The 17,023-nt window shown below is 33.3% G+C and overlaps 1 protein-coding gene across 1 annotated transcript; it reads left to right on the top strand.

Moving 5' to 3' along the window:
* The first annotated feature begins 574 nt into the window (after positions 1-574).
* On the top strand, positions 575-14,328 carry LOC128546715 (decorin-like). The gene is made up of 4 exons (XM_053517981.1): positions 575-678; positions 1,026-1,070; positions 11,021-11,512; positions 11,709-14,328. The coding sequence occupies exons 2-4, from the start codon at positions 1,047-1,049 to the stop codon at positions 12,393-12,395; spliced, it is 1,203 nt and encodes a 400-aa protein (XP_053373956.1). The 5' UTR covers positions 575-678; positions 1,026-1,046; the 3' UTR covers positions 12,396-14,328.
* Positions 14,329-17,023: the final 2,695 nt, after the last annotated feature.

The following is a 17,023-nucleotide window of genomic DNA, read 5'->3' as shown; positions in this document are numbered from 1 at the left end:
AATGATTCATCACACTGTCAGATGATTTTAGAATGAAGAATTAAAGCAACATTCTAAGTGCGTTTGTTCTAATAGATGATACTGATTTCTACTTCTTCGGTGCTTTTTCATTTCCACATACCGGGTAGTTTGAAATATCGGTACAACTGATAGCTTTTCAAATTTGCCAAAAATTAACAATACTGAAATGCTCATAAGATTTTGAAATATCATAATTTGTCTGGTGTAGAATACATGACACTTGTAGTATAATAATTATATAATTAAACATTTTAAAAAAAACCAAAATAGTAAACGTAGCACAACTGGCTGTTCATTAGACACTTGTATAACTACTTTCGCACTGATTATAATGAATTCCATTCTAGTGTTACATGAGAATCTTCACCTTCAAAGTAGAAGTTGGGTATAGATGGATCCGTCATAACTTGTCAAAATGATACGGGCATATTGGGAGCTTTTCATAGTTCCATTCATAAGTGGAACTTTGAAAGCCTTTATCTTATCAGATAAACGAACGCCAGATTCGTTGTATGAAGTCATTTTATGATAACCTCATTTCTAGTTGTTCAAATAAATTTAAGGCCACAAACAACTTTCTCAAATCGTAAAAACATCCTCAATCTGTGACGGTGCCAAAATATTCAGAATTTTACCGAAAAGGTCCACAAGGAAAATGTACTTATTTCTATTACTACTTAAAAAATAATTTTTGTTTCAAAATACATTTTGTTTATTCAGAAAACTGAAAGCAATTTCTGATTGAAGGTTCCTAAGTAGAGTATAAATGATAGTGCTTGCTTACAATTTAAACTCGCACCTGTAAACAGTGAACAATTATTAGATACATAAAACGCGAAAACATCGTATATCAATAGCCGTTTACATTCTGCAAAAATGAAACAGGTTAGACTATTATTCTTATACAATGTATACTGTTACCAATCCGCGCACTGCAATTTTAGTTTAGTTGACCATGTGATATTGACAGTCATAGAATTATCGCTGTTTTCCTTTAATTTCAGGGAGCTGCATGCTAAAGGAACATGGCAAAAATAAAGAACATAATTGTGAGTAAAGTATTTAAATTTAGTTTCATACTACCAAAAGGGCACTAACATGCAGTTTGTTTTGATTGTCGCAATAAGGCAACAGCCTTTCATAAGTTTCTCTATAATTTATAATAATGTTAAATCTTAAAGCTACTTGCTCGCAGTTTCTGAAAACATTTGACAGTGTTATTTATCAAGCAATTATATAGAATTATTTATCAAGCTATGATATAGAAAGTGTAAAACTGATATTGAGAAAGACAAGTCATGACTAACCCGTTTAAACTCCCCACAGACCTTTCCAAGGCAATGCATCACTGTGTTCCTTGATTTGTTTGTTTTATCTTAGTTGTCATAATATCTAATTTTGTCGAATGTATTCTGGTGTATACTTTCTTAAAGTACACATCCATACATAACCTGCTATAGGGTTTTGGTACCAAGGGGCCGTGTTTGTTAAATGTGTTTGTTTTATGGGATGTACAAAACAAAGCTATTTAACAAAAAGCGATAGAAAGTAAAATATCACAATCACAGGGAATATTATATAGATATATAGAGCATATTACATGAGTGTCTTTTCATATTGAATTTATTAAACGAGTTGAATAAAATGATAAAATGCGAGGCTCTGCTTAAGATTTTTTTAACACGCCAGATAGTATAGGATTTTCCCGCGGTTTGCAGGAAAATCTCGTCTTACACACTGGGGTATAAGATGACTCACGTGCTGTCGTTTATGAATGAATGTGTAAATTTATACGCTACTATAATAAAAAGTGCTTAAAAGAAGTGCATTCGTTTACTTTATTTCTTCTAATTAAAAAATAAGGCATGCAAGAAAAGGAATCTACCACTAGTTGAAGGTAGGGATGGAAATATCTTGCTCTCGGGTAACCAATTTGCATTTACTCGACAGAGCCTCGTTACCGCCTAAAAAGTTACCATCGACCCAGATATTTCCATTTGCACTTTCAACCAGTGTCTAATGTAAGACTACAAAGTATGTTGAAATGTAATTTGATCAGAAATTCTTTGTAGTAAAGATATCAAGCTTGGCAAATGAAATTAATCGTTATTTCAGAGTTCCAAACGAAAACCAACACACTGAACCGTTTTAAAAGGCAATATTTAGACTGCTTTAATTACTAACTCCTATTTAAGGCATAACTTTCTATATAAATTATGCAAAAACATAGCATTTTATGTTACTCATACTTGGCCAAGAAAACTATGAGCTTCAGTATATAGCCACCGTATCAATGAAAGTAAAGATAAACAAAATGCCTTAAAATAAAGACTTTCTCATCATATGCTGATCAAACCAACAAACACTTATCATCAAAACACGCTTTGGTGTAGTTTTCAATGCCGATTTATTCTTCAAGAGCCTTTATAATAACGCTTATGATATTGAGTTTGATGGTTCATAAGGTTAATCCCTAGGCGAGGCATATGTTCTCAGAGATTTCGATACCAGGCTGAGGTTTCTTGTGATTTTACTGGTGCTGCAAAACTCCATTTTACAACCCGGGATGTAAGATTACTCTCGTCCTGTAAATGACGTATAAAGAACTTCATCTTATTTTATGTAGAAGATTTATGTAGTAATTAATATTACAGGTTTTAGGACGGGATAAAACTCAGATACTTTGGTATTTCTTCTTTGTTCCTTATAGTATATTTCTCGATTCAAAAAGCGTTATTTTGTGACAAAAACGTACAAAACGATACACTGCAAATGATAAAACAAAACCAGAACTAAACATTGTTATTTGTCTTTGAAACGTCATGACGACTTTCTTGTGTGCGGGCGATGATTCTTAAATACGCTGTTGTAAGAAAAATGGGCTAAAGAGAAAGACATTTTTTAATTTCACTTTTATATTATTTGTTTAATATAGCATGCAAGAAAAAGATTATATCACAGGCTGTAGGTGCGGATGGGAATATTCGGCTCTCGGGTAACTGTTTACGATGTGACTCGACAGAGCCGCCTAAACAACTACCTTCGAGCCGGATATTCCCATCTGCATCTTCAACCAGTGAATTAATATTACATGATTTGATTGAGGACATTGTGTCTGAAATCATCGGACCTCCACCTCTGATTTGAGTGGAGAAGTTGGCAGTTACTTGCGGAGGACAAGTAAGTACTTGTATGGAATCCAGGAACACTGGTTATGTTAACTGCTTTAAATACAGCTGAATATGATGTTAACCCAAAAATAAACTTTGTACCTCAAGATGAAAATTGTCAATATTGTTACAGCTGGTCGCGAACCAAAGAAAGTTTCTTAAAACTTCTAAAACTTTGATAATAAACTGACATATCAGACGATATTTTACCATGCAGCTACAACAGTTTTGGTTTGATCAAAACTTCACGACTGATTTAGTAAATTTGTAATCATTTTGGTCTTTATAGTGTTATGCCTACCAAAGGAGTATTTTTGGGTCTTCACTGTATTTTCAATAACATAAAAACCATTGAACTTGCATATTGTTTTGCTTCAATGATGCAAAGATTATGTACTACGTCTTGTTTTCTTCACTCATTATTTCACATGCTGCTTTCGATCATCACACGATGCGCAGATTATGTTGAATCCATATCAAGGTCATACAGTAACTAAAGGGCATCTTAGTAAAATCTTATATTCGCTCAACAGAAATAACCAACAATAGACGTTATAGATCTTGATAGAACATAAATGAGAATAAAATTGAATGAAAACTTTTGGATAAAAGACATCTTGATACATTTGGAGGTGAACAATCAAACATTAATAATGATGCTTAGAAATAGCGTTTTTTCTTTTTATTTTAGCACCGTTTTTCAACAGTATTGCAGTTATGTAACAATGGGCAGTTAACCTAACCAGTGTTCCTGGATTCTGTACTAGTATAGTACAAACCTTTTTTCCGCAAGTAAATGCCAAACCTACTAATAAATCAGAGGCGGAGGACAAATGATGTCAGACATTGCCTTTTATCAAATAGTCACGGAGAACCTTCGCCTCGCCAGAGGATCGAATTCACGACCACGCGGTCCAAAGACCAGCGATCTCCCTCAATTAAGCGTTTGGGTTGTACTATGAAAATCAACAACAACTTTTATTTAGCACTTCAATATTTTTATGTCTACCCCATTGTTTTTGCCTTCGCAGTCTGTCTGCCCATCCGTCCGTCCGCATTAAGCTTGTCTGGCTTTCACAGGTCAAACTGCTTATCAGATTTCGACGAAACCTCACAGGAGTGATCAGTACTAAACCCAGTTGTGCATAACGCTGGCACGTTCCGCTTCGCTGCACAAAACGGCCACCAGAGCTGAAAATAGAAAAATTTTGTCCGACTTTCACAGGTAAACTGCTGGACAGATTTCGACAAAAGTTCACAGGAGTGATCAGTACCAGGCAGTCGTGCATATCGCTGATACGTTCCGCTTCTCTGCACAAAATGGCCACCAGAGCTAAAAGTAGAAAAATCTTGTCCGGCTTTCACTGGTCAAACTGCAGATTAGATTTCGACGAAACTTCACAGGAGTGATCAGTACCAACCCCAGTTGTGCAAATCGCTGACACGTTCCGCTTCGCTGCAAAAAATGGCTACCAGAGCTAAAAATAGAAAGATCTTGTCTGACTTTTATAGGTCAAACTGCTGCACAGATTTCGACGAAACTTCACAAAATTTAGATACTTAGGCTGATTGTTGCAATCTAAAATAAATTGTAAGTATGTCGAGAAAACATTTTTCATTAATTATCATGAATTTTACAGAACAGAGAACAGAACAGAACAGATATTTTATTTGACTTGTACCACAGGCACATCATCATAAAACAAATTTACAAATACAATACATATAATAAAGTCACATTTCAACAAGTGTAGATTATAATTATAATAATATTGCTCTAAACGTCTGAGAGGATGGGCTGCTATATATAAGTAACAGATGTTCTCAAAGTCATACCGTGTTTAATATATTTTGCTAAGTTTGATAAAATTGCTTTCTTATCGGTTCTTAATAGTTCAATGAATTTAAACATGCTCGGTCTAATATAGTAATATTTCTTAATATACAATTTTCTCAAATCAGAGTAACATGGGCAAATCAAAATGAAATGATATTCGTCCTCAATGTCATGCTTATCACAATATACACAATAACGCTGATTTCTCTCGCTTCTCATTATACCATACCGGCCTGTTTGAATTCTCAGAGAGTGAGAGGACTGGTTAAATAACTTCTTAGATTACTAGGTAAGATGTCCAAATAGTTTTCATACTCAAAAACACATTTAACATTATTGTATAGTTCTAAAACAGAACTATTTTGCTTGCCAACATACCAGCCTTGGACAAAGCAATCAATCACACGTTGTTTAAAATATGAAACAAATTTCTTATCACATACAGTATCGGGTGATTCCCAAACATACGTAAAACCATAATCCGATAATAGTTTTTTAACCTTTGACAACCAGTTAATCTTACCAACTAAACAGTCATTATATGCAAGTCTATATACATGCTGCAATATTATGTTATCAGTGTTTACTAATTTAAACCAATATTTAATAATCTTAACGTATCTCATAACATAAAGGGGATATGATGCAAGTTCCCCATATACAGCATTTGTACATGTAGTTGTCTTAACCTTTAATATCCTTTTACAGAATTTTTAATGTATTCTCTCAATTTCCTTTGATTTGCTAAAACCCTATATTTCTGATGCGTAACTTAAAAGAGATCCAACGAATGAATCAAACAACTGACACAAAATTTTAGGTTTTAACTGGCATTTATTACAATTAACGAGTAATAAATTTAAGGCCTTTAATGCTTTTCCAACAAGGTGCTCTTGGTTAAGTACAAAGCTACCTGTATAGTTGAATATAGTACCCAAATAATTAAAATCATTCCAAATTTCAAGTTTACTACCGTTGTAATAAAATTCCTCATTTGGCAATAAACCACCCCGTTTTCTAAATACCACAACTTTTGTTTTATCGGTATTTACTTCCAAACTCCATTTTTTACAATAATTATTTAATAAATCTAAAGATTGATTCAATTCTTCAGGAGAATTACCTAAAATAACCATATCATCTGCAAACAGAAGTAAAATAAGTACAATATCATCTATAGTGAGACCACAATTTATATTTTGTTGAAGAAATAATTCAAGATCTTCTACAAAGAGGGAAAATAATATGGGTGAAATTACCTCCCCTTGTCTCAAGCCAACTGCATATTCGAAGAAATCTGAGTAGGTACTACACAATCTAACACAAGACTTGACTTTTTCATACATATCTTTTACAATGCGGAGCATTTTACCTCTAATTCCACTCTTATACAACTTTAACCAAAGAGCATTTCCATATATACTATCAAAGCACTTTTTAAAATCAATAAAGAAACAATAAAGGCGTTTGTTTTCATTGATATACTTCTGAACTAAAGTTAACAGAATAAACAATGCGTCAACTGTCGATTTACCTTTTCTAAAACCAAACTGTGCATCAGATATAAGATTATTTTTTTCACAGTATGTCATTATCCTTTTATCTAAAATTGTTGTAAATAATTTCGACAAGCAGCTAACTAATGTAACTCCTCTATAATTATTGACATCGCTTTTATTGCCCTTTTTATGTAATGATACAATTACGCCTTCAGTCCACATTTCAGGAAAATGTCCGCTATCTAGAATATAATTGAATATATCACATAAATGTGACGACAAAATATCAATAGATTCTAAGAAATATTCATTCAATAACAAATCAATACCGGGTGATTTACCCCTCTTTAATGTCTTAACAGAATCCAATATTTCATTTACAGTTATAGGTCTATCTAGAAACTCATCAGATCCACTCAAATCATTGAAATCATAATTTGTTGAAAAACATTCTGCTTCTTCATTTTTTGCCTTAAATATGTCATCTCCAAGTTGTGAAAAATATTTCAAAAAAGTGTCTAAACTTATATTATGCTGAGATTTACTTTTACTGGTAAAATACTTCCAAAACTCCTTCGGATTTGAATGTCGTAAATTTTCAATACGGGCTACATTTTTCAATTCGTATTTTCTTCGCTTCTGCTTAACAATCCGTTTATACTCATTTTTCAAAATAGAAAATTGCTCCCTATTATAATTTGTTTTATTCCTATTGTAGCTATTCAATGCATTAATATATACTTGTCTCGCTTGTATGCATTCATAATCAAACCAGTCTTTATTTGTAGAAATAGATACATCAATAAATTTTCGAGTTTTGTGACTTGTATGTTTTTTGCTAAACAAAGGATCAGCAACATCATGTATAATAGAGGTAAATCCGTTGATAATACTATCAATGCATGTACTATAATTTAAATCAACATCTCTTGTCAACGTATTTCATTCCGTCTGTTTCGCTATAAGGCCAGACCGAAAATCATTTCTCAAATCTTGTGACCACGTGTGCTTAACATAAGTCTCATTTTCTTCCGTATAATTATCATGACATAAAACGTTACAAAATAACGAGAACGTTAACGGACAATGATCACTCCATTCGTTAAAATCATGTACCGTAAATTCCTTTATATTCATAAAATTACATTCATTTGTTAACAGATAATCTATAACTGACGACCCTTGTCTAGACGCATAGGTAAAAGAACCGTTACAATGGTCATTGCCTAAACGCCCATTCACAATGCGCAAATTTGTAGATTTACAAAGATCTAATAGTTTAATCCCAAACGCATTGCAATGTCTATCAAGTGAGGCCCTAGATAGGGGTATATCTGGAATCATCAACATCTATGACATCGTTATACATATCACAAGAAATATAATCGTTTCTTAGGCCTACCCGACTATTCCAGTCTCCAATTATATACAGTGACCCATAACTTTCAAAATCAAACACATCGTTTTGAATTAGATCAAATAGATCTACATTACATATATTGTAAGCTGGCGAATCTTCGCACCACAGATAAACTGCACACAGATAAATGTCATTCTCAACACGAAAGAAATTCTTATCTAACTTAAGCCGTATAACAGTATCATTATGGTTACGGACAATTTGTATACCATCTTTTAAAGAGTCTTTGTAATAAATAGCTGTTCCACCACTAGCACGCTTAGAGTTACGATGCTGAAATTTCCGATAAAAGTTATGCGTTACATAGCCATCTATCTCTATTTTGCTTGACTTAGATGTCCATGTTTCATACAAAAATATGATATCATTTGCTATAATAATATCTACAAAGTCCTGGCTACATTTCTTATTGTCCGTAAGTCCATTTACATTCCAAGATAGAACGCTCAGACCACCCCCGCTGTATCCCTATTCATCCTTTTGCGCACGTCCATCTATGTAAAGAGTGTCATATGACACCCAAGCTCTCTTTCCCTCCTTCTTCGCCTCTTGGCGGCCTTTGTTAGCTTCCGCCTCTTGTCAATAATTTCTTTCGGATACTGTTCATGGAAATAAAAATTAGTATTTTCAAGCACTTTCTATGATTTTCTCACCATTTCCTTTTCTTTGAATAATGTAAATTTTGCTACCATTTTCTAATTTTCCTATCCTCTTTTTCACCCATTCTATGAACTCTCTCAAATTGAATTTGAGATACTAATTCCTTTGCGAATTTCATTTTTTCCACTAAAAAGTCACGCAACACTTTTTCCGTATCCTCTGATTTACCCTGCTGGGCCTCCTCTGGTATGTTACCAAACACAAGATTATTTCTCATGCTTTGAGATTTTTGGTTACGTAGGTCATTGGTCAGAGTTTTGTTTTGAGTTTCCAGTTCAACAATTCGAAACATTGATACACCTAAGTTAAAGTCAATACTTTCAGTTTTCTCTTCCACCTTTAATATTCTCTCATTCGATGTAACAGTTTGATCTTGCACATAGTTCCACATTTTAACAATTTCAAGCTCAAATTTATCAATTTTTTTCTCAAGTGACTCAAGAGTACCTAAACGTTTATCCACAATGTCAAGCCTCTCGTGAATCTTCATCAAACACTTCATCAAGTCCGAATTTGATGGTGAATCAGGCTGTGATTTGTTTTCTTTGGCATCACTGGCCTCTGCCCGAACCTCTGCATTGTCGGAACTCATGTTGACAAACAAACTGCCTTGACTATAACTATTCAACTGGGCATCTGTACCCTCAACTTCGGAATTAAACAAACTCTCAAGATTTAAAACTGTACTGCTGTTATCATTGTCAAATAATACTGAATTAGTGTCTTTTAGTATACTGCTTACACAAACCTCTTCAGGTGTATTTGTATATCGTCCAGATTTTTTATCGCCGCCATTGTTCGCTGAACCGTCGCTCACCTTACGTTTTTTACTTTTATCTGATATTTTTCTGTTTTCCATCAATTTTCTGCATAATCCATCACATTTTAAATATATGTATCTTAAACGAATTAAACATGTCCATACTTGATAAAATATTCCTCGGAAAGCTTTTAAATCACAAATTTAAGGATTTTCTAGAGCTCCAAAAACACCTGTTTACACCTGAATCACGTGACAAACAATATTACAGCTGAGTGCACGTTCATGTTATTTAATGATCATGGAATTCCTTAGGAAGAAATTAACATCACTTACTAATTTGTCTAGGTACTATGATATTAGACGAAACTATTTCAAACCATACAATTGTAGATGGCCGACTATTAAAAATTGGAACATTTATGTCAAGGAGTTATGCAATCTTTCTAAATATTTATATTTTGCATTCCAACTTCAAAGACATAACTTAATTTTTCATTTTTCTATGGCTTTTTCACATAGCTATTTCCTTAGTAAACTTGTTTTACAAATGTGATATTTTATAGTGTGTTCATCTATGCAGTTGTGTACATTTGTATTGGCTATAAATGTGCATGTGCTGATTAATATAAGACATCGAAGGGGTATTTTAAATTCGGTCATGTCGGAGTATTATAATTATCGCACAACACAAATATTCCTGATCAAACACCACCAAATTAACACAGCTAGTTATGTTTTTTGTTGTAAAGCATTTTCTAGATATTCGTCATACTCTTTCGCCCAGGAATAATAGGCCGTATATTTAAGAAATAATAAGTTCCCAAACGTGGTTTATCGTAGAATATATCACGAAGGCCGTAGGCCTGAGTGATATATTGTTTCGCATAAGAACGAAAAACTCGCGTTATTCTACGATAAATCACACTTGGGAACTTATTACTTCGATTCTAACACGACCTACTAGTATCAACAATGTTAGAAAAAATGACAACTACTTTTTACGACCGTGCTTTGCACCTGATCGGATGACGTCATTGCACGCGAGTGGTTTATTGCAGAATAATCAGAGATAGATTTTGCTCTACATGTATGTAGGTTATTTGCTGGTCGTGTTAGAATAAAAAAAAGACTTGTCCAATAATCTAAGATTTTTCTCTGACGGAAACAGTACATGTAGGAATTGAATCGTATGTCAGATTTCCAAATTCAAAACATTCAACTCCACATAATCATTTGCAAAATCTAAATATCGGGTACAATTAAATTTAAACTGTATATCGATTGTACAAAAAGGTTTTGCAAGTTGTGTTAAATAGACTCGATGATTACTTCTTGCTTGGTAGGAGACTGTTAGTTCCATGGTCATTTTTCAATCTCAACGGAATTCGAAATCGTGACTTCCTGAAGTTCCGGGTACTGAGTTTGACACTGTTTAACTTATTGGGTTAAAATTTTCGAAATATTTTCAGCTACGTTTATTACTGCTTTTTTATTTAGAATATCATGCTTTGTGTTTGTATAAAATAAGTACGGCTGACATGTGTAACAGAATTCATCATCTAACATTTATTTGTACTACATGTATATCGTGATAACTTATCATTCAACATACGGTAGATACTTAACCTGACAGCTGTTTTATGTTTACAGTTACTGATAATGGCAACTACGACCCTTCTGAACAATTCTTCGGCGTTCTTACTTGTTGACAACTGTCCAGCTCCATCGCCCTGCACGTGCTCGGGTAGTTCCAGCAGTTACAGCTACGTCTACTGTCAAAGCAAAAGTTTGAAAGACATTCCATTCATCAAGCAATCTAACAACCATGTTGATACTCTATATTTGTACTTTTACTCTAACGCTTTAACAGTGGTTTATGATAATGTCTTTAGAAATATCAGCTCTATCAATGCTTCGAACATAATTTTGCAACTGAACAGCAATAAAATAAATACAATTGAAAATAATGCATTTAATGGCATTGAGAATGTTACAAGCAATCTTCGACTGAATAGTAATAATCTAACCACTATACCTTCAGCCATCGGTAAACTTGTGAATCTTGAATATCTATATATTTATAGCAACCCTTTACATTCCATTGATTCGTCAGTGATGTCAAATATTGGTAGAAGCTTGATTTATCTTTCTTAAGATATGGGATCCTTTACAGAGTGGCCACAAGAACTTCATTATCTTCCGAGTTTTGCAAACCTTGGTAGCAAGCTACATACCTTTCTCACATTTAGACATTAATGCTTTTCATGGTTTTGAATCAACATTAACAACCTTGCAGTTAGACTATTCTAAGCTGGAGAAGGTTCCCTATGCTATCTGACATCTCAATCATCTAACAAGTCTGAATTTTCGATATGATACACATCTAAAGGAAAACAGGTCTTCTATTTTTGAACCATGCACTGGAAAACTTTCAACCGTAACTAATCTTTATTTAGATGGTAATAATCTGCATGTGTTTCCTGATGTCTTTACATTATTTCCATCATTGACAACTCTGTCCCTAAGTAGTAATAAGCTTGAATACATCGAATCTTCAAAGCTTCCATCTATCGCTAGAGTAACTACAATATATCTCAACAACAATTTATTCGAGAGAATCCCGCCTGCTTTAAACAGATTGAAATCCTTGAATATTCTGTACATTTATAACAATAATATCAAAACAATCGAGTTAGCCGACCTGTCGCAATTATCTATGCTTACCTATTTACACCTAAACAATAATCCAATTGTGTATATATCACCAACTGCCTTTAAACATAACTTGAACTTAGGTACGCTCTATTTACAAAATACCAATCTTGACCACGTTCCTGTAGCAGCTACATACTTAACAAAACTGAGAAACCTGTACCTTAGTGGAAGGCCAATTGATTGTTCGTGTGATATGTCCTATCTGAAACACTGGAATGCTACTGCTGTCACTAACTTTAACACAAAGTGTGCTTCCTCCACTGAAACCATTAAAACATTTGTGACGAATTCTCTACAGTCTTGTCCGTAGGCTATTATAAACAATTTGATCTACTTTTGTATTTTAGAATTATCCCTAATTTTTAAATAGATTGTGTTGCCTTGGTCTAACAGTAAAACGAAACATTCCACTATTGCAAAACGATATTTTGCTGTGTAAAAACTTTATAGTAATCTTTAATAATTGTATTTTCCAAATTTCGATATCTAGTCATATTGCCTTACCTAACGGGCAATAAACATTTAGCACAATCCCGTCTTTATACCAGATACAACGTAGTGAGTCAAACTGCTAATATTAAAAGCAGCAGAAGGAATGGTGTAGTCTAACTCGTTCAAATGAAAAGCAAACAAACGTTACATTTTCTTGAGTCTTGTTTTCTGTTTGAAACTTAAAGGTTTTCTTTTTAATTAAGCGGTATTAGTGCCGATCATGAATTCTAGAATATATTTTGATATTTGTTTGGTGTAAGTACATTATCACATTTTATTATATACCTATATAAATTCTGTAAAAATCGGCTTGTATTTCACAATTAAATATGAAGAGACAAACAAAAATTCCGTATTGTACCTTTTAAATTCCGTATTGTACCTTCCGTATTGCATGCTGCCGGACTATTTTCATTAATATGCATGATCCGACACATTACTATAAATAGCGCACATAAAAACTTTACTAAGTTCCATTTAATATCGATAAACACAAGAACAAAACAAGAATCAAAATGGTAAAGGTATATAATAAAAGGGTCATTATAACAGTAGCCAGATCTGGGACTTTGTATTCGGCTCTCGTGGATTTTGCAAGGTCGGATCACACTCGGCGCTTGCGCGCCTCGTGAGATCCAATCTGGCAAAATCCACTTGAGCCGAATACTGCATTCCAGATCAAGCTACTGTTATAATAACCCTATTATATTGTTAATTTGTTTTATTTTACATAAGCATACAAATCTGGGCCTGTGTCTGTAAACTAATTTCGTAATTTACATATAATGTGCAGATTAAGGTATACAACTGGCTAATTAATCGTTTGACTTTAAGTTTAAATGCGTATATGATTTCCAAAGAAAGTGCTCTTGTGTAAAAATGTGACATATTGTTAAACACTGATCAGAGAAGTATAAAATACACAGAATGGCAACTGGCTGTAATCTCGCGTGATCTCGTGTCAGAGCGTGAATCGGCGTTATCTTAGTAAAACCAAACATCGGCGAGCATAGAGTTACAATTTGTACCTTTAAAACTACATTTAAAATACATGTTAGCTTCTAAAACAACATTAGTTTAATGTGAAATAGTCTTAAGACACAAAGTACACGTTTCTTAGCATCAAAAGAAGCGTGGTCATACGGTGATAACAAGATTTAGCTTACCAAAAGGTTCCTTCTAGCGCATATTAAATATTCTTTTTAAGGGATCTTTAATAAAATAATTATGAACTATGTTTTTTGCTAGTTTACGTGCATTCTTATCTATTTATTATAAGAATACTTAAAGTTATTTCACACAAACATATTTAACTTAAAATAATACATAAACGCCTTTAGATGAGCGATCCTACCTAAATATTATCAGTGGACAATAAATACCATCATTGTCAAAATTTCGGGGACCGCTGCCGACAGCTGTCCTAGTGGCACAGATCAGAATTTGGTCGTATGTTTGCCTAATTTTAAATAGACCTTTATAACGGACACGGACAATGTAATCGTACTATGTACTCTGGTCAAAGTCTGGGGAATTTCTCAAAACACAAAAATTGAAACACGTAACCACAGGGATTTGTTTTATTTTAAAGATATTTTAAAGGTTTTCGCCAAATTATCAAGGCACAACATATCTTTATAATTCTTTGCAGTGTTATCCTCTGCTGCGAATAAATCTTGTCTCCAAGGAGAACACAGACGATTTTATATTTACGTATACATCTAATAAAAAAAAACATGTCTGCCATTTGATAAAAATTTTTTTTTTAATTCAAATTTATGAGAATCATTTTGCCAGTCTATCAGTAAAAATACATTCTGAACTAAATTCATTGCACGGTAGCCGTTTCTTTGTTTGGGTAAAACAATTGTAAAAATGTAAGCTTTGCAAATAAATAGGTACCATTTCTGTGAAATACTAATGTTGTACAAACCGGAACGGAATATATTGCAAAACTTAACTTTCGTTTTGAACAGGACCTAAATCGCTACTCTCAGAAGCGCTAACGTTAAACAGTAAACCTCTGAAAATCGGTCTTCATAAATGTAAGGTAGAGTAATTTATGATTAGAACTATATAGTAAAGGCCATTTATGAAAATAGGGGAAAAAACTCGCAAAGAATTGATTTTTGGTGAAAGCATTATACAAGATCTATGTAACAACATACTAAAAGTATAGAAAAGTATCATGATGCAAAATGCATTTTTTGTGGTAAAAAGTTTTAAAATATAATTGAAACTGCGAATTTTTGGAATCGATCCATAATAATGTCAATACTTTTATTAAGAACGCGAAATTTTGCATGGTAGTAGAGAATTATAACACAAAAAAAATAAGCTGATAACTATTCCCAAAAAAATTCAAGATGGCTGCCAAAATTCAAGATGGCCGCCATTAAATCCTCATTATACAGGAAAACCGTTTAAGTATTTCACAAAGTTCAAATAGTGTGAAAGATGACCATCATCATAGAAGATACACACATTTTATTTTAAAACACACAAATTTCAGTCTTAAACAAATTCAAGATGGCTTCCCAATTCCAAAATGGCCGCCTCAATGTCAATTAAACATACAGACACTGAATAGGAAAATGGCGATAAAAATTGTTTGATTGAAAGTACTTTTCTTGCATCAAAATGACCCCCACTTTTCTTCTGATATTTATTTAGCCTTGACAGTATTCTTCAAAACAAATGTAAGTTACAGACATTTAAAGTAGGCAATGGTGTGTGTTGTAGCTATTGGAAATATGACAATTTTATATAGAATAAATAACAGCTTTTTAGTGGAACATTGGTAAAAATCGAAATCTGGCCAGATGAAGATGGGAAAGGTCGTCTTTGATTGGAATGTGATAGAAAATGACACATTCATTGCAATTTTGCATTAAATATTGATAAAACACACAAAATACAAATGTATCACATTTACAATGTTTTCGAGTGTACAGTTTTTTTCTTCTCAAAAATTGCATACTGGTAGCCTAAAGATTGCTAACTTCTGGTAGTTAGAGGTAACATACTTAACAGTTTAAATGTATAAATTGTATGCAGATCAGAGTAGAAAATGACAAAACAGGGCAAAAGTAAGCTACAGTTATGGCAACTGATTGGAAATTATGTCATAACAGCTATTTTTTGCCAAAATTTGACGAGTTGTCATACGTTACTGAAATTGCCATAAACCCTTACAAACTGTTGGTATGATACTATCAAACTAAAACCTAGTATATTTTTCATACATTTAGGTTGTTTGTACATTTCAAACGAAACTGACACAATCTTAGAGAAAACAGAAAACAGAGAGGCAAACAGAAACTAAATATGAAAATGGTTTAAAATGGTAGTCGCATAATAGTGGTTTCACATAGTCCTTTCTTGCTCTGTAGAGCTATTTTCCTTATTTTTTTTTCAAGTTTTGCTGAAATCACATGACAGAACTATACTTGAAATGTAGGTAGCATTTTCAGGTAGCATTTTCATAAACAAGAACAATAATTGAATACATTTTACTAAAATACCATTCACAATAGCATATAAATCTATATCATAACGACACTTCCACATAGCATATTTATATCAATATTATGTATGAAAAGATATGAGTTATATGACCCGGGAAAGTGCTTACGCCTTCAGTATCTTGAACAATGCAATGGGTCTAATTGCTAAGTGACTATGTCTCGGACTAGCTGACAAACTATGTAGAATGTCCTTTATTAAAACGTAAAGCTGGCGAGACCATATACAGTAACACATATATTATTTTTTTCTCTGGCTACCACGCACTAATGCTTCATGTACCAGTGTTTCAAAAATGATTTCAATAATAGCTAGATAATTTCAGGGATCGGGTGAAAAAACTAATAACCTTCAGCTAATGATAATCAGCTCAAACTCGTGTAGAACGGGGATAGTATATTTGATTGATCTTCTTGTTGAAATTTCCGTCAGACAATGTCTTTGAAATGACAACATACAAGTCCTTTCGCATAGATGTTCAGCCGATGTTCTCTGACATGAAGCTGCAACTCAATATAATTGCTCTGACTCCAGGATGCTCACACCTATATGCTAAAATATATAGCATTAAACTACCTTATAGGTATGACCCCAATGCCTTGGCTGTACTTGCTAATACCGTTGAACCTTGTCTGTAAACTGACTAACTGACTCAGAAAGATTACCAAACCAAAAGTCTCTGTCTCAGTTTTCCGATGCTCAGCCTGTTCTTGCTATTGTCTATCCCGTAAAGGTTTAATTTCTATGCGTTGGCCCAAAAGCTCGAAACCTAGTTAAACTACTGCAACTCTTCTATAATCTCAAGCATATTCTCTTATATAATTTATCTGCCCTGACAGTGTAGCTGCAACAGCTCATTTATGAAGGTACTTGGATAAATTATAATTTGAATCCTCGATGTGTTTACATCAATCGCTGGAT

This window comes from Mercenaria mercenaria, chromosome 11 (assembly GCF_021730395.1).
Source record: "Mercenaria mercenaria strain notata chromosome 11, MADL_Memer_1, whole genome shotgun sequence".
In the NCBI taxonomy this organism is placed as follows: domain Eukaryota; kingdom Metazoa; phylum Mollusca; class Bivalvia; order Venerida; family Veneridae; genus Mercenaria; species Mercenaria mercenaria.
Note: the sequence above shows the minus strand (reverse complement) of the source record. Positions and strands in the feature narration are given on the sequence as shown.

What these genes read in the sequence shown, in the direction of transcription:
- LOC128546715 (XM_053517981.1), top strand. Translation starts at nt 1,047, where the DNA reads ATGGCAAAAATAAAGAACATAATT. An exon ending in CAAAAATAAAGAACATAATT is followed by an intron (nt 1,071 to 11,020) that starts GTGAGTAAAGTA and finishes TTATGTTTACAG; the next exon opens with TTACTGATAATGGCAACTAC. An exon ending in ATATTGGTAGAAGCTTGATT is followed by an intron (nt 11,513 to 11,708) that starts TATCTTTCTTAA and finishes TATGCTATCTGA; the next exon opens with CATCTCAATCATCTAACAAG.